This window comes from Bombina bombina, chromosome 3 (assembly GCF_027579735.1).
Source record: "Bombina bombina isolate aBomBom1 chromosome 3, aBomBom1.pri, whole genome shotgun sequence".
Taxonomy (NCBI): Eukaryota; Metazoa; Chordata; class Amphibia; order Anura; family Bombinatoridae; genus Bombina; species Bombina bombina.
This window is the reverse complement of record NC_069501.1, coordinates 1,010,455,450-1,010,473,027: the sequence shown is the minus strand read 5'-3', so window position 1 is coordinate 1,010,473,027 and position 17,578 is coordinate 1,010,455,450. Positions and strand designations below refer to the sequence as shown.

Below are 17,578 nucleotides of genomic sequence, written 5' to 3'. Positions count from 1 at the left end.
GCAGACGGTCCCTAAGGTGGAGGGAGCAGTTTACTTTACTTTAGCAAAGAGTACTACTATCCCGGTTGAGGACAGTTGTGCTTTTTCAGATCCAATGGATAAAAAATTGGAGGGTTACCTTAAGAAAATGTTTATTCAACAAGGTTTTATTTTACAGCCCCTTGCATGCATTGCGCCTGTCACGGCCGCAGCGGCATTCTGGTTTGAGGCCCTGGAAGAGGCCATCCATACAGCTCCATTGACTGAAATTATTGACAAGCTTAGAACACTTAAGCTAGCTAACTCATTTGTTTCTGATGCCATTGTTTGACTAAACTAACGGCTAAGAATTCCGGATTCGCCATCCAAGCGCGTAGGGCGCTATGGCTTAATTCCTGGTCAGCTGACGTGACTTCGAAGTCTAAATTACTCAACATTCCTTTCAAGGGGCAGACCTTATTCGGGCCTGGTTTGAAGGAAATTATTGCTGACATTACTGGAGGTAAGGGTCACACCCTTCCTCAGGACAGGGCCAAAGCAAAGGCCAAACAGTCTAATTTTCGTGCCTTTCGAAATTTCAAGGCAGGTGCAGCATCAACTTCCTCCGCTTCAAAACAAGAGGGAACTTTTGCTCAATCTAAGCAGGCCTGGAAACCTAACCAGTCCTGGAACAAAGGCAAGCATGCCAGAAAGCCTGCTGCTGCCTCTAAGACAGCATGAAGGAACGGCCCCCTATCCGGCGACGGATCTAGTAGGGGGCAGACTTTCTCTCTTCGCCCAGGCGTGGGCAAGAGATGTTCAGGATCCCTGGGCGTTGGAGATCATATCTCAGGGATATCTTCTGGACTTCAAAGCTTTCAAGGCTATCTGCAAATCAGATAAAGAAAGAGGCATTCCTATGCTGTGTGCAAGACCTCCTAGTAATGGGAGTGATCCATCCAGTTCCGCGGACGGAACAAGGACAGGGTTTTTATTCAAATCTGTTTGTGGTTCCCAAAAAAGAGGGAACCTTCAGACCAATTTTGGATCCAAAGATCTTAAACAAATTCCTCAGAGTTCCATCTTTCAAAATGGAAACTATTCGGACCATCCTACCCATGATCCAAGAAGTTCAGTACATGACCATAGTGGACTTAAAGGATGCCTACCTTCACATACCGATTCACAAAGATCATCATCGGTTTCTAAGGTTTGCCTTTCTAGACAGGCATTACCAATTTGTAGCTCTTCCCTTCGGGTTGGCTACAGCCCCGAGAATCTTTACAAAGTTTTTGGGCTCACTTCTGGCGGTTCTAAGACCGCGAGGCATAGCGGTGGCTCCGTATCTAGACGACATCCTGATACAGGCGTCAAGCTTTCAAGTTGCCAAGTCTCATACAGAGATAGTTCTGGCATTTCTGAGGTCGCACGGGTGGAAAGTGAACGAGGAAAAGAGTTCTCTATCCCCACTCACAAGAGTCTCCTTCTTAGGGACTCTTATAGATTCTGTAGAAATGAAAATTTACCTGACGGAGTCCAGGTTATCAAAACTTCTAAATGCTTGCCGTGTTCTTCACTCCATTCCGCGCCCTTCGGTAGCTCAGTGTATGGAGGTAATCGGCTTAATGGTAGCGGCAATGGACATAGTGCCATTTGCGCGCCTTCATCTGAGACCGCTGCAATTATGCATGCTGAGTCAGTGGAATGGGGATTACACAGATTTGTCCCCTCTGCTAAATCTGGATCAAGAGACCAGAGATTATCTTCTCTGGTGGTTGTCTTGGGTACACCTGTCCAAGGGTATGACCTTTCGGAGGCCAGATTGGACAATTGTAACAACAGATGCCAACCTTCTAGGTTGGGGTGCAGTCTGGAATTCCCTGAAGGCACAGGGATCGTGGACTCAGGAGGAGAAACTCCTTCCAATAAATATTCTGGAGTTAAGAGCGATATTCAATGCTCTTCTGACTTGGCCTCCGTTGGCAACACTGAGGTTCATCAGATTTCAGTCGGACAACATCACGACTGTGGCTTACATCAACCATCAAGGGGGAACCAGGAGTTCCCTAGCGATGTTAGAAGTCTCAAAAATAATTCGCTGGGCAGAGTACCACTCTTGTGAAATAAATGTGATAACAAAAATCATAAAAGGAAAACCAAATAAAGTTCTGAATCAAGGATATGTCTGTGTCCTCTGGATGAGTTTTTCAGCTTGTTAGCATTCTTCAGTGAGATCCCATAAAAAAGGAAACAGAAAATTGCAACATAATGTGAATCTGTAATGGCACTTTGAGGAAGTAGTTGTTTTGTAACAAATGACTACTCACATTTGTTGGAGCTTTCCACTAAGCTCAAGGATATGCGCACTCCCACTTTATACTGATGGGAAAACAGTGCACTAGGCAAAACTTGGATACAAATTTATTTTAAAATATATAAAAGCGTCACATAAGCATTGATAACACCACAATGTAAGGGTACAAAAGCAGATATGCTGTAACAAATGCTTCAAATCGCCAAACTTGCAAAGAGGTAAATGGATCAGCAGGAGTGTGACCGCTGAAACCAAAACCTTTTTAGTAGCAAGACATTCCTTGACAAAGCATACCAGTGAAACGTACGTCGGAACTGAACTGTTCTATATTGAGTTTTATTGCGTCTCTACACTAGCCAGGACACCTGGGGGCTTAGCGCTATTGTCTTGCTACTAAAAAGGTTTTGGTTTCAGCGGTCACACTCCTGCTGATCCATTTACCTCTTTGCAAGTTTGGCGATTTGAAGCATTTGTTACAGCATATCTGCTTTTGTACCCTTACATTGTGGTGTTATCAATGCTTATGTGACGCTTTTATATATTTTAAAATAAATTTGTATCCAAGTTTTGCCTAGTGCACTGTTTTCCCATCAGTATAAAGTGGGAGTGCGCATATCCTTGAGCTTAGTGGAAAGCTCCAACAAATGTGAGTGAGGAAGTAGTTGTTTTGTAACAAATGACTAAAGTGCCATTACAGATTCACACTATGTTGCAGTTTTCTGTTTCCTTTTTTATGGGATCTCACTGAGGAATGCTAACAAGCTGAAAAACTCATCCAGAGGACACAGACATATCCTTGATTCAGAACTTTATTTGGTTTTCTTTTTATGATTTTTGTTATCACATTTATTTCACATTTTTTTCTTTGTGATATTCGGTATATTTATTGTAAGAGTACCACTCTTGCCACCTGTCAGCAATCCATATCCCAGGCGTGGAGAACTGGGAGGCGGATTTTCTAAGTCGTCAGACTTTCCATCCGGGGGAGTGGGAACTCCATCCGGAGGTGTTTGCTCAGTTGGTTCATCGTTGGGGCAAACCAGAGTTGGATCTCATGGCGTCTCGCCAGAACGCCAAGCTTCCTTGTTACGGATCCAGGTCCAGGGACCCAGAAGCGACGCTGATAGATGCTCTAGCAGCGCCTTGGTTCTTCAACCTGGCTTATGTGTTTCCACCGTTTCCTCTGCTCCCTCGACTGATTGCCAAAATCAAACAGGAGAGAGCATCTGTGATTCTGATAGCACCTGCGTGGCCACAAAGGACTTGGTATGCAGACCTAGTGGACATGTCATCCTTTCCACCATGGACTCTGCCTCTAAAACAGGACCTTCTGATACAAGGTCCTTTCAATCATCCAAATCTAATTTCTCTGAGACTGACTGCATGGAGATTGAACGCTTGATTCTATCAAAGCGTGGCTTCTCCAAGTCAGTCATTGATACTTTAATACAGGCACGAAAGCCTGTTACCAGGAAAATCTACCACAAGATATGGAGTAAATATCTTTATTGGTGTGAATCCAAGAATTACTCATGGAGTAAGGTTAGGATTCCTAGAATATTGTCTTTTCTCCAAGAGGGCTTGGACAAAGGATTATCAGCTAGTTCCTTAAAGGGACAGATTTCTGCTCTGTCTATTCTTTTGCACAAGCGTCTGGCAGAGGTTCCAGACGTCCAGGCATTTTGCCAGGCTTTGGTTAGAACTAAGCCTGTGTTTAAACCTGTTGCTCCCCCGTGGAGCTTAAACTTGGTTCTTAAGGTTCTTCAAGGAGTTCCGTTTGAACCCCTTCATTCCATTGATATTAAACTTTTATCTTGGAAAGTTCTGTTTTTGATGGCTATTTCCTCGGCTCGGAGAGTCTCTGAGCTATCTGCCTTACAATGTGATTCTCCTTATCTGATTTTTCATGCAGATAAGGTAGTTCTGCGTACCAAACCTGGGTTTTTACCTAAGGTGGTTTCTAACAAGAATATCAATCAAGAGATTGTTGTTCCATCGTTGTGCCCTAATCCTTCTTCAAAGAAGGAATGTCTTTTACATAATCTGGACGTAGTCCGTGCCTTGAAGTTTTACTTACACGCTACTAAGGATTTTTGTCAAACATCTTCCCTGTTTACTCTGGACAGAGGAGAGGTCAAAAGCTTCGGCAACCTCTCTTTCCTTTTGGCTTCGGAGCGTAATACGCCTAGCCTATGAGACTGCTGGACAGCAGCCCCCTGAAAGGATTACAGCTCATTCTACTAGAGCTGTGGCTTCCACCTGGGCCTTCAAAAATGAGGCCTCTGTTGAACAGATTTGCAAGGCTGCGACTTGGTCTTCGCTTCACACTTTTTCAAAATTTTACAAATTTGATACTTTTGCTTCTTCGGAGGCTGTGTTTGGGAGAAAGGTTCTTCAGGCAGTGGTTCCTTCTGCTTAATCCTGCCTTGTCCCTCCCATCATCCGTGTACTTTAGCTTTGGTATTGGTATCCCACAAGTAATGGATGATCCGTGGACTGGATACACTTAACAAGAGAAAACATAATTTATGCTTACCCGATAAATTTATTTCTCTTGTAGTGTATCCAGTCCACGGCCCGCCCTGTCCTTTTAAGGCAGGTCTAAATTTTAATTAAACTACAGTCACCACTGCACCCTATGGTTTCTCCTTTCTCTGTTTGTTTTCGGTGGAATGACTGGATATGACAGTTAGGGGAGGAGCTATATAGCAGCTCTGCTGTGGGTGATCCTCTTGCAACTTCCTGTTGGGAAGGAGAATATCCCACAAGTAATGGATGATCCGTGGACTGGATACACTACAAGAGAAATAAATTTATCAGGTAAGCATAAATTATGTTTTTTTATCAACATCTAGACAATCATATAGCTATGTTATGGGGTCACTTAAGTTATTTATATATTTGCTAATATATACGGCCCTGTGACAGATCCTTTTTACTGTTCACTTGTTGTTTTGCACACATCCGCTTTTTTGGCATGCTTATTTTTTCATGCGTCGGCGTTTCACACGCCGTCTTAACGCTTGTCGGTTTATCGCACGTTCTTTTAGACAGAAAGTTAGTCTTTTCATAGAAAGGCCTTTTTACATGCAGGTTATATTCAGGCCAGCTATTTCTATTGCTGATGTAGCTGCTGCTTCTACTTACTGGTAGTCTAGTCTTTCAGAACAGTATTCTGAAGACCTAATGCTAACTGTAACAAGTCAAAGCAGGGTACGAGATCTATCCCTACTCCCAAAACTGCATGAATGTGCAGCCCTCAATCCAGAAGTTCTGTTAGAGGCAGATCAATCCTTTTTCAGGAGGCATGGTTTGTCTGTTCCAGAACCCTGGGTTTGGAATATTTCTTTCATGTAATTGGCAAGAGTCCATGAGCTAGTGACGTATGGGATATACAATCCTACCAGGAGGGGCAAAGTTTCCAAAACCTCAAAATGCCTATAAATACACCCCTCACCACACCCACAATTCAGTTTTACAAACTTTGCCTCCTATGGAGGTGGTGAAGTAAGTTTGTGCTAAGATTTCTACGTTGATATGCACTTTTTTTTGAAGCCCGATTCCTCACAGTACAGTGAATGTCAGAGGGATGTGAAGGGAGTATCACCTATTGAATGCAATGGTCTTCCTAACGGGGATCTTTTTCATAGGTTTTCTGTTATCGGTTGTAGAGTTTCATCTCCTACCTCCCTTTTCAGATCGACGATATACTCTCATATTTCATTACCTCTACTAATAACCTTTTCAGTACTGATTTGGCTATCTGCTATATGTGGATGGGTGTCTTTTGGTAAGTATGTTTCATTCACTTAGGACACTCTCAGCTATGGTTAGGCACTTTATATAAAGTTCTAAATATATGTATTGTACTTATATTTGCCATGATACAGGTTTCAGTATATTTCCTTCTTTTGCAGACTGTCAGTTTCATATCTGGGAAATGCATTTTTAAGAAAAATTATTTCTTACCTGGGGTTTAGTCTTTTTCAAATTGGCTCTAATTAAATTGCGGGCTGTATTAGGCTCGCGAGGGTGCAAAATGCCAAAATTTATTGCCTCATTCTTGGCGCGAGATTTTTTGGGCGCAAAAGTTACGTTCGTGACGCAAATTCGTCATTTCCGGCGTCTTAGTTGGCGCTGAGTCCTTCACGAGGTTGCTTCATCTATGACGCTAGTGTTTAGTTTCCGGACGTCTTTGGCGCCATAAAATATTTTTCTGTTTGTTGTGCGTCATACTTGGCGCCAAATATTTTCATTATTTAAGACCCCATTCCTTTTGCCTCTGGCCTTTTTTCTATGTCGGAGGGCTATGCTGTTTGCATTTTTTTCTCCCATTCCTGAAACTGTCATATAAGGAAATTGATCATTTTGCTTTATATGTTTTTTCTCTTACATTTGCAAGATGTCTCAAACTGTCCCTGTATCAGAAAACACTGTTGGAATCCTGCTGACTGATATCAGTCCTACCAAAGCTAAGTTCATTTATTGTAATGTTATGGAGATTATATCTTTAGCTGTGGTTTGTAATAAGTTATCATGATAAACTTTTACATGCAGAGAATATGTCCACCAGTAATAATGTATTGTCTGTTGCTTACTCAAATTTACTCCTGTATCTACTACCCTTCAGCTTGAGATCATGACCCCTTGTTCTTGAATTTTCCATTTTATGTAAAATACCCCACAGCCTCAGTTTTACTAAGCCCTTTAACATACTTGAAAGTTGCTATCATATCACCTCTTTCCCTTCTCTCCTCTAAGCTACCTGATTCAGATAGAGCATGCAATTTTAAGCAACTTTCTAGTTTACACCGATTATTAAATGTTCTTCATTCTTTTGGTATCTTTATTTGAAAAGCAAAAATGTAAGTTTAGAAGTCGGCCCATTTTTGGTGATTAACTTTGAATTGCTCTTGCTGATTGGTGGATAAATTCACCCACCAATAAACAAGTGCTGTCCAGGGTCTGAACCAAAAATGGGCATGCTCCTTAGCTTAGATGCCTTCTTTTTCAATTAAAGATTGCAAGAGAACAAAGAAATTGATAATAGGAGTAAATGAGAAAGTTGCTTAAAATGCAATGCTCTATCTCGGGGGTCGCCAACCTTTCGGACCTCAGGGACCACTAAACTCACAATTTTGAGTCCTGTGGACCACTAACATGAATATTTCTTAAAAGGTACAAACCAAAACTCTCAATATGAATGTGAGCTAACCACTACTGGCAATTACTATAATACTGGTGGGATATGGTTGATCTGCTGGATAGCAATTACTGGAATTCAGGTGGAATAAAATTATTATAATGAAAAATAATTAATATTTAATAAAAAAAAAAAGAAGATGGAGGGGAGGAAGACAAACAGTGATGTAAGTCCATCTAAAGGAATTAGGAAAACTACTACAAAGAGACAGATAAAGGGAAGAAAATAAATAAAATATAAGAATTTTTTTTTTGAATATTTTATATACTTTAATTCCAGTAATTAAAGCCAAGACTATACAAACCTTTGCTGGCTTTAGGATGGAAGCATCTTCCTCTGAGCAGCGCACAAGGCGGGAGGAATTAAAAATACAATCTAGTTATGCAAGTTACGCAGTACTATGCAACATACGTAGGGAGATTGTAATTTAACAACTCCTCTGTCGGTTTTCACTGATGTCCAGCCAGGTACTGTAGGGAGTTGCGGCGTGACGGGGTGACACCATCAGAGGAGATTAATTTCTGCTTGATGGTTTTAAGGACCACCAACATCTTCTCGGGGACCACCAGTGATCCATGGACGCTGCTCTGAATCATGAAAGAAACAATTTGGGTTCAGTATCTCTTTAATTCAGGCTTGTAAGCCATAAACTAGAAACATATATTACAAGGTCTGGCAGGCCTTTATTTCTTGGTGTATAGATCATGGTTTTTGCAGGAGTGCTAAACTGGGAGCTTCTAAGTACATTTTAAAACGGTTTTATACTAGATTTGTAGACCAGTATCTGTGCATATTATTCTTTATAGTAGTGTCTATTACATGCAGTTAAATAAAAATTGATGTATACTGTCCCTTTAATGGTTTTGCAGGCTTCTCCTTTTAAACATATGTATAAAATGGACATTAAACTACTTTCTTGGAAATTATTTATTTTGCTATCTTTTCTGCATGAAGAGTTTGAGTTATCTGTTTTTTTCTTTTGGACCTCATTATCTGATTTTTTTCATCAGGATTTGGCTGTTTTACGAATATCATTAGATTTTTAAAGTTGTTTCTTCAGACATTAGCAGAGAGATTGTTGTTCATTTTGTGTGTCCTAATCCTAAGAATGCCTCTGAGAGATCTTTGCATTCTTTGGATGTTGTTAGGGCATTGAAATATTACATTTATGCTACCAAGGACTTTAGACAAACTTTCTGTTTAATTCTTTTTTTTTTCTGGCCATAGGAAGGGTCAGAAAGCGTCTACAGTTTCTTTGGCTTCTTGGTTGAATCTTTAGATTAACAAAGCTTACTTGGAGACAGTTCAGCCTTCACAGCGGATTACTGCTCATTCTACTAGGTCATTTGCCACTTCTTGGGCTTTCAAGAATTAGGCTTCAGTTGATCAGATTTGCAAAGCAGCTACTTGGTGGTCTTTTTACTAAATTCTACCATTTTGATGTTTTTGCTTCTTCTTAATGCAGCCTTTGGTAGAAAGGTTATTCAGGCAGCTGTCTGTTTCATTTTTTTGCCTGTATCATTTATTTTTATTGGGTTGTGGATTTAATTTCTCAATCAAAAAATATTTTTAAATAACTCCCTTTATATTATTACTTGTGGACTCCACAGCTTGGCAATTAGTTCCCAAGAGTAAAGGATTGTGGACTCTCACCACCTTTATGAAAGGAAATATAATTGATGCTGACCTGATAAATTAATTTCTTTAATGGAGAGTCCACGAGACCCTACCCTTATGGATTTTTTTTTTTGTTTAGTTGATTTTTCTTCAGCACATGTTTTTTCCCTGCTCCTTTTATGGCTCTTATTTCTTTTTCTTACCTCACTTTGCTTGGCTATACGTTCGACTAAGGTATGTGTGAGGTGGGAGGAGTTTTATAGAGGTCTTGGCGTTTTGAAATCTTTGCCTCCTCCTAATGGTAGGGAAGAGTAATTCCCAAGAGTAATGGATGGTGGTCTCTTCCCACCATGAAATAAATTAATTTATCAGGTAAGCGTAAATGATGTTTTTTAGTTCAAATGCGCATATATAGATATATGTATAGATATAATTATAGGTATAGATATAATTATAGATAGATATAGCAATACTCATTTGAGTTATGGTAAAGATTTAACCAAGATTAAAATCCATTACATAAAAGTGAGAAAGGCGAAATTATTGAATAGCAAATGAGCATATCTAGGCAAGCATCCCCGCTTGCTTTCTCCCAGAAGTACCCTGCATACATTGTTACCAATACACCAGGGAACTCTTGGTAAGATATGTAAATTAAGATGGAGAAAAACCAAACAACACTACAATTCATCTTAATAATTTTTACAAACACCAAATATGTATAAATAATTGTATTTATTATAAAAAATAAACAAAATATTAGACTGATGTCTCAATGTAGTTTATGCAGTACATATGAAAAAAGGGATACAGAATACAGTCACAATATGCTTAAGAAATATATTACTGAACAAATTTAAATAACACTGGATCCCTGTTATTGGATACAGAGTACAATCTCAAAATGCTCCATAAACATGCCAATAAAGAGAGATAAATATCACTGGATTCATCCTTCAATATATATCAGGTAGCAAAGATATACACAGGGTTTCTAATTTTCATTGGGTTATAATTACAAAAAAAATCAGAATACCCAACAGGTTAGCATATAGCAAAACTATAAAATGAAATCGTTTAAAAAACAGTTTGCATAAAATTGTTTAAAAACATTTTAAATCACTTTAAATAAGAGCAACTAACACTTGCCTGTCCAGGCCAGTAATGTTCTTCCACTATGTGTTTCAGGGATGAGCCCCTTCATCAGGTGAATCTATGAGTCTTGAGTGCTCCAAGCCAGTGCCTAATTTATACGATGCAGTGGGGCCTTGACACCTGGGTTTGTCAAGCGCTAACTTTTCTGATAACCTATTTGTGGCAGGATTGTAAAGTCTGTAGAGTACACTTCCAGTTCTCATAACTGGGAGATTCACAGTTTTCATTTACAGGACAAAGGTCCAAAATAAATGATGAAAGTATACTGCAAAGTTGTAGTTTTTTTTTAAGCATAATTAAACATTTTATATTACTATCTCAAACATCTCTTTAAAGGGATAGTCTAGTCAAAATTAAGCTTTTACGATTCAGATAGAGCATGCAATTTTAAGCAACTTTCTAATTTACTCCTATTATCTAATTTTCTTTATCTTGGTATCTTTATTTGAATGTAAGCTTAGGAGCCGACCCATTTTTGCTTCAGAACATGGGTAGCGCTTTTTGATTGGTGGCTACATTTAGACAACAATCAGAAAGCGCTATCCAGGTGCTGATCCAAAAATGGGCCGGCTCCTATGCTTACATTCCTTTTTTTAAAAAAAAAAAAAATACCAAGCGAACAAAGAAAAATTGATAATAGGAGTAAATTAGAAAGTTGCTTAAACTTGCATTCTCTATTCGAATCATGAAAGTTTAATTTTGACAAGACTATCCCTTTTAGAAAATCATGTGTACTTTATGAGGATGTATAGTATTGCTATGAAACCCAAAGCACTGAAAATACAGTAGTTAGAAAAGTTCATTCTTTCCTACTAGACATTAACTAAGATTCAAGAAGCATACATTTTATGGAACATAAGCATTATTAATCATTTGGTGCCACTCTAATTTCTGTCTTGACAGAGATTATTGTACAAGTATTAAGCACTGCCTAAATAAAGACTTTTGTGCTTTTAGTATATACTTTTCCAACTATTATAACAAGAATGGTGCCCCCACACACTTAGCTCATTATTTATTATAAATGACACCTTGCAAATTTTGTATTTGTCCCGTTAAATATCACTTTCTACACTCCAGACCACATTCTACCATTTTAGTGTATGCTAACAAACTAGTTTAGAATCTCTGGCTATTGGAGTTTATTAGTAGGGACATGCTTGTTCTTATTAAAATCTTTACTGTTTGTAGAATATTGTACTTTTCTTACAGTATATTTTGATGAGTAAACAGCCCAATAAATCACAGTACTATTTTATTCTTCAGCCCTGACCAAAGGTTTTCTGAACACATCAAAGATGAAAAGAGCTGTGAATTTCAGCAAAGGTTTATCCTTAAGAGAGATGATGCCAGTATGGACCGGGATGATAATCAGGTAGATTGGCTTTGTCAGCCATAAACAATGTTTTGTTGTCTTTGTCACTTAAATGGATGTTGTAAATTTATTATTATAATGAATACAATGCTTAAAGTGATCGTAAACTTAAAGGGACAGTCAAGTCCCCCCAAAAAACTTCCATGATTCAAATAGGGCATGCAATTTTAAACAACTTTCCAATTTACTTTTATCACCAATTTTGCTTTGTTCTCTTGGTATTCTTAGTTGAAAGCTAAACCTAGGAGGTTCCTATGCTAATTTATTAGACCTTGTAGGCTGCCTCTGCATTTTACAGTTTTTCACCACTAGAGGGTGTTAGTTCATGTGTTTCATATAGATAACATTGAGCTCATGCACGTGAATTTAACGAGGAGTGAGCACTGATTGGCTAAAATGCAAGTCTGTCAAAAGAACTGTAATAACGGAGCAGTCTGCAGAGGCTTAGATACAAGGTGATCACAGAGGTAAAACATGTATTATTATAACTGTGTTGGTTATGCAAAACCAAGGGATTATCTATCTTTTAAAACAAAAATTGTGGTGTTGACTGTCCCTTTAATGATCTGCGCAATAGCATTTTAAATGATGTTATAATTAAACAGTACTTTCATTCATATTTTTTTTTTATTTTTTTTAAACCCACATAAAGCTCATATTTACCGATTGTCTCCATATTTCTCATCCTATTCCCCCCGCCTGACGGGCAGTGTCCCGTTATGTTTTTTTTTTTTTTTTTTTTTTTTTTAATGACTTTTGTGCAAATATCCAGCTTCCTAGACCCAATAATACCTTGGCGTTAATGCTCATGCGCTTATATTTTGACCTTCCCTCTGTTCATGTGCTGTCTAATCAAAACTGAATCTCTGCTTACGTCACTTACCTAAGAGACTGAAGCAGCTGTCCACAGGAATAGCGCAGCGATAATTTATTATATATAAATGGAAGGTAATTATAGAATATAAACAAAGGATTTTAAATCTTATATTAATAATCTTATACATGTAACGTTTAGGATCAATTTAGTCCTATAATACTTGCATCCACTCTTGGCTGGTAAGTAAATAATGAATCTTGTGATTCGGAGCAGATGCACCTCTAATGCACATGCGTGGGATTGTCAGACAAGGGAGCATACATTACTCCCTAAGTAGAGAGCGAGTGGGACCACTCTCTACAATACACACTCAATGGAACAAGAAATAGGAGGGGGCGGAGACATAAGGAGAGCAAGATAGAAATAAAACATTAAATTATAAAAAATAAAAATTATATGGATTAAAAAAAAAGAAGTGGTTTTACTTGAAATACAAAGAAGGTATGAAATATGTGTAGTAAACATGATAAATGTACCATTAATCTAAAGAGTAATTACAAATATACTTTCTTTAAAGGGCCATTATACACTCATTTTTTCTTTGCAAAAATGTTTTGTAGATGATCTATTTATAAAGCCCATAAAGTTTGTTTTTTAAAAAAATTTATAATTTTGCTTATTTTTAAATAACATTGCTCTAATTTTCAGACTCCTAACCAAGCCCCAAAGTTTTATTTGAATACCGTCAGCTACCTTCTCCAGCTTGTGTAAAGGGTCTTTTCATATGCAAAAGAAGGGGGAGGGGGGGGAGATTCTTATTTTCCAACTGCCTTTTCAACAGAGCTTTTTAAACCATTTTATACTGGATTTTTATATCAGTATCTGTGCATCTTATTCTTTATAGTAGTGTCTATTACATGGAGTTATATGAAAATGAGTGTATACTGTCCCTTTAAGCCATTTTATATTGTTTCTCTTTAACTGATACATTGAAAAGTATATTTTCCATTTCCTTCTTAATATAAGGAGAGTTCACGGCTTCATTCATTACTTTTGGGAAATACTGAACCTGGCCACCAGGAGGAGGCAAAGACACCCCAGCCAAAGGCTCAAATACCTCTCCCACTTCCCCATCCTGTCTTTCATCACAGGAGGATGGCAGAGAAGTGTCCGAAGATTTCAGAGTTGTTCCTCAGGAGGGGTATATGCGATATGGGACTGGAGTTTTAAGTAGTCTTGTTAGCCTCTCAGTGAGAGCATTGACGAAAGTTAGAGTCCTGCGATGCAGGGAGAGTCTTACTGCGAACCCATCCAGACTGCCTGCTAACAGCTCATTAAGCAACCAGTGTTGAGGAGTTTCACCGTCTGCTTTTTCTTCACTCAAGTCCATGTCAGGAACGATGCTACAAGACTGTCACACTTTCAGATTGTTTCAAATTTACATATGTAGAAAACGCTAGAAGACAGGGTCACAGTGTGGCTCCTTTTATCTTAATAGAATCTTGGGTTAATGCCTCCTGAGGGAGGTTATTGAACAGTGGGGATTAATCAATTGTGATGAGTTGATTTATGCTGCTTTATGTGGAGATTTCTTGGGCTCATAGATTGTTTTTATGCGGTAACGGAACACACCGGTTTTTACTTTCACTTTGAATGCTGCGCAGCTTGTAGCTTGGCATGCTTTTTCTCATAGCAGCGGCGGTCCTGTCTTGCGCACCATGTGACTGAATGTGGTCACACTATCGTTTTCCCTTTCCTGATCGAGCTAGCTGTTGGAGGAGACTTTTGTTTTTCTGTTGCCTGGTTCTAGGAGGTGGTGAGTGCCCCAGTCATTGGGAGTATAAATGTGCCGTTTTGTGAGAAATAAAAGATCATTTATTCTGTGTCCTACTGTTATTAGCGTAAGCTAAGGAGGATTCTGATATGCTCGAGGGTACTCTCTCTATCCCTGATAGAATACCTGTCTATATTGTGAGGAGGCCTTGATATGCCTGCCCTCTCAACTATGTTCCATATGCATCAAGAAGGTTATTATGTCTAACAAGGTTAACCCCTTTAGTACTACTGAGCCGTCCACCTCTGAGGATTTGCCGTCCCGTGAGGTGCATACCCATCAGTTATCTCCCTCATCACATGCAGCTTCCCGTAGCACGCCTGATCCTCTGTCTGGAGGGAGCCTTTTACCATCAGACTTTACCGATCAGTTAAAGACGGCGGTGTCTGAGGCTCTTAGTGCTTTACCTCGCCCTGCAAAGCGCAAGTAAAAGGTTAAACATAGCTCTCCGGTCCAGGGGTCATCCAGTAATTTATTAGATTTGTCTAATTTTCAAGTATCTAAGGATGGGTCACACTCTGAGTCTTCAGATTGGGAACTTTCTGGATCGGAGTCTGCTACCTCTAGGCCTCCTGCTGTGGAGGAGCCAGCCTTTAGATTTAAAATTGAACACTTACATTTTTTTCTAAAGGTGGATGGCGCTATCTCCACGCTAGCCAAGCGTACTACTATCCCACTTGAGGATAGCTTGTCATTCAGAGAGCCAATGGATTAGAAGATGGAAACTTTTTTTAGAAAAATGATTCAGCATACGGGATACCTGTTTCAACCGGCAGTGGCTGTTGCCTCGGTTGCTGGAGCTGCGGCCTACTGTTGCGACTCCTTAGCAGATTTGATCGAGTTGGAGGGTCCCTTCAACGTTATCCAAGAAAGAATTAAAGCCTTGAGAATTGCTAATTATTTTATCTGTGATGCAAACATGCAGATTATTCGCCTGAATGCTAAGATTTCTGGTTTCTCAGTACAGACCGACAGTTGGGAGCTCTGGATGAAGTCCTGGTCTACGGACATGACTTCTAAGTCTAGACTACTTTCCCTTTAAGGGAAATATATTTAATTGGTCCAGGTCTGGACTTCATTATCTCCACGGTTACAGGGGGCAAGGGTGCCTTCCTACCGCAGGATAAAAAGAACAAATAAAAAAGGCAAGGAACTAATTTTCGTTCCTTTCGTTCTGAAAAGTCCCAACGTCACAACAGTTCTCCTCTAAGCCCAAGCAAACCAAGAGCACTTGGAAGCCGGCCCAATCCTGGAATAAATCCAAGCAGAACAAGAAACCCGCCGAGACGAAGTCGGCATGAAGGGGTGGCCCCTGATCCGGCACTGGATCGTGTAGGGGTCAGACTGTCACTGTTTTCAGATGCTTTGTTTAGGGACGTGCAGGATCCATGGGTCCTGGAGGTCATAGCTCAGGGATACAAGATAGGTTTCAAATCCCATCCACCCAAGGGCAGATTTCTCCTCTTTAGCCTGTCTTCCAAACCAGAAAAGAGGGAAGCCTTTCTGGGGTGCATGCGGGATCTGGCCTCCTTAGGGGTCATTGTCCCTGTTCCTATCACAGAAAGAGGTTTGGGATAATAATCAAACCTGTTCATGGTCCCAAAGAAAGAGGGAACTTTCCTGTCCGATTCTGGACCTAAAGTGCTTAAACAAGTTTCTAAATGTCCCCTCGTTCAAGATGGAGACATTATGGTCCATCCTTCCTCTAGTTCAGGAAGGACAGTTTATGACCACTATAGATCTGAAGGATGCCTACCTTCATGTTCCAATCCACAGGGACCACTTTCAGTTCCTAAGGTTTGCATTCCTGGATCAGCACTTCCAGTTCATTGCACTTCTGTTTGGTCTAGCTACTGCTTCACAAATCTTCACAAAGATTCTAGGGGCTCTCCTGGCCGTCGCAAGAACCCAGGGTATAGCAGTAGCTCCCTACTTAAACGACATTCTGGTTCAAGCTCCATCCTTTCGTCTAGCGGAAGACCATTCGGTATCTCTTCTCTTTATTCTTCGATCTCATGGATGGAAGATAAACTTAGAAAAAAGTTCTCTTATTCCAAGCACCAGGTTAGAATTCCTAGGTACTATAATAGACTCGATATCCATGAGGACCAGAGATGTTGCAAGCTAGCTTCGGCATGTCTTGCCCTCCGGACCTCCTTAAGGCCATCTGTGGCTCAGTGTATGGAGGTAATTGGTCTCATGGTGTCCAGCATGGACATAATTCCCTTTGCCAGGTTCAGTCTCAGACCTTTACAGCTGTGCATGCTGAGGCAGTGGAACGTCGATCATTCGGATCCGTCTCGACAGATTTCCTTGGACAGCCGGTCGAGAGAATCACTCTCTTGGTGGCTCTGTCCAGATCATCTGTCCTGAGGGACATCCTTTCTAAGACTATCCTGGGAGATTATGACTATGGACACAAGTCTTTCAGGATGGGGAGCTGTTTGGGGTCCTAAGAAGGCACAGGGCCTGTGGTTTCAGGAGAAACGCTCCCTCCTGATCAACATTCTGGAACTTCGAGCAATCTACAATGCTCTGAAGGCTTGGCTTCTTCTGGGTTCATCCCAGTTTATCAGATTCCAATCAGACAATATAACCTTGGTGGCTTACATCAACCATCAGGGGGGAACGAGAAGCTCCCTAGCAATGAGGGAAGTATCTCGGATTCTGGAGTGGATGGAGGCCCACAAATGTTCGCTGTCAGCAATCCGCATTCCGGGTGTGGACAACTGGGAAGCGGATTTTCTCAGCAGACAATCCTTTCATCCAGGGGAACGGTCTCTCTATCCTGAAGTGTTTGCGGAGATATGCAGTAGGTGGGGGCACCGGAGATAGATCTTATGGAGTCTTGTCTCATTACCATGCTACCCAGATATGTGTTGAGGTCCAGGGATCCTCAGGCGGAGCTAATAAATGCATTAGCAGTACCTTGGAGGTTCAGTCTAATCTACATTTTTCCGCCATTACCACTCCTTCCTCGGGTAGTGGCCCGCATCAAGCAGGAGCAGGCGTCAGTAATACGGATTGCTCCATCGTGGCCGCAAAGGATGTGGTTCACTGATCGAGTGAGGATGTCAATTTCTCCTCCATGGAGGTTACCTTGTTGCAGAGATCTGCTGGAACAAGGTCCTTTTCATCAAAATCTAGATTCTCTGAGGCTGACTGCGTGGAGATTGAATGCTTAATCCTTGCCAAGAGAGGGTTTGCTGAGAGAGTTATTGATACTCTAATTCAAGCTCGTAAGCCGGTTACTCGTCGCATCTATCAAAAGGTATGGAGTACCTACTAATTCTGGTGGGAAGAGC

At 40.3% G+C, this 17,578-nt stretch overlaps 1 protein-coding gene across 1 annotated transcript in view; it reads left to right on the top strand.

Annotated features, from left to right (window-relative positions):
• The window catches only part of R3HDM2 (R3H domain containing 2), a 150,974-nt gene that overhangs the window by 58,904 nt on the left and 74,492 nt on the right, over positions 1 to 17,578 (top strand). Inside the window, exon 4 of the mRNA XM_053708181.1 lies at positions 11,514 to 11,622. Coding sequence (XP_053564156.1) covers positions 11,514 to 11,622 — 109 coding nt within the window. The remainder of the gene's footprint in view (positions 1 to 11,513; positions 11,623 to 17,578) is intronic.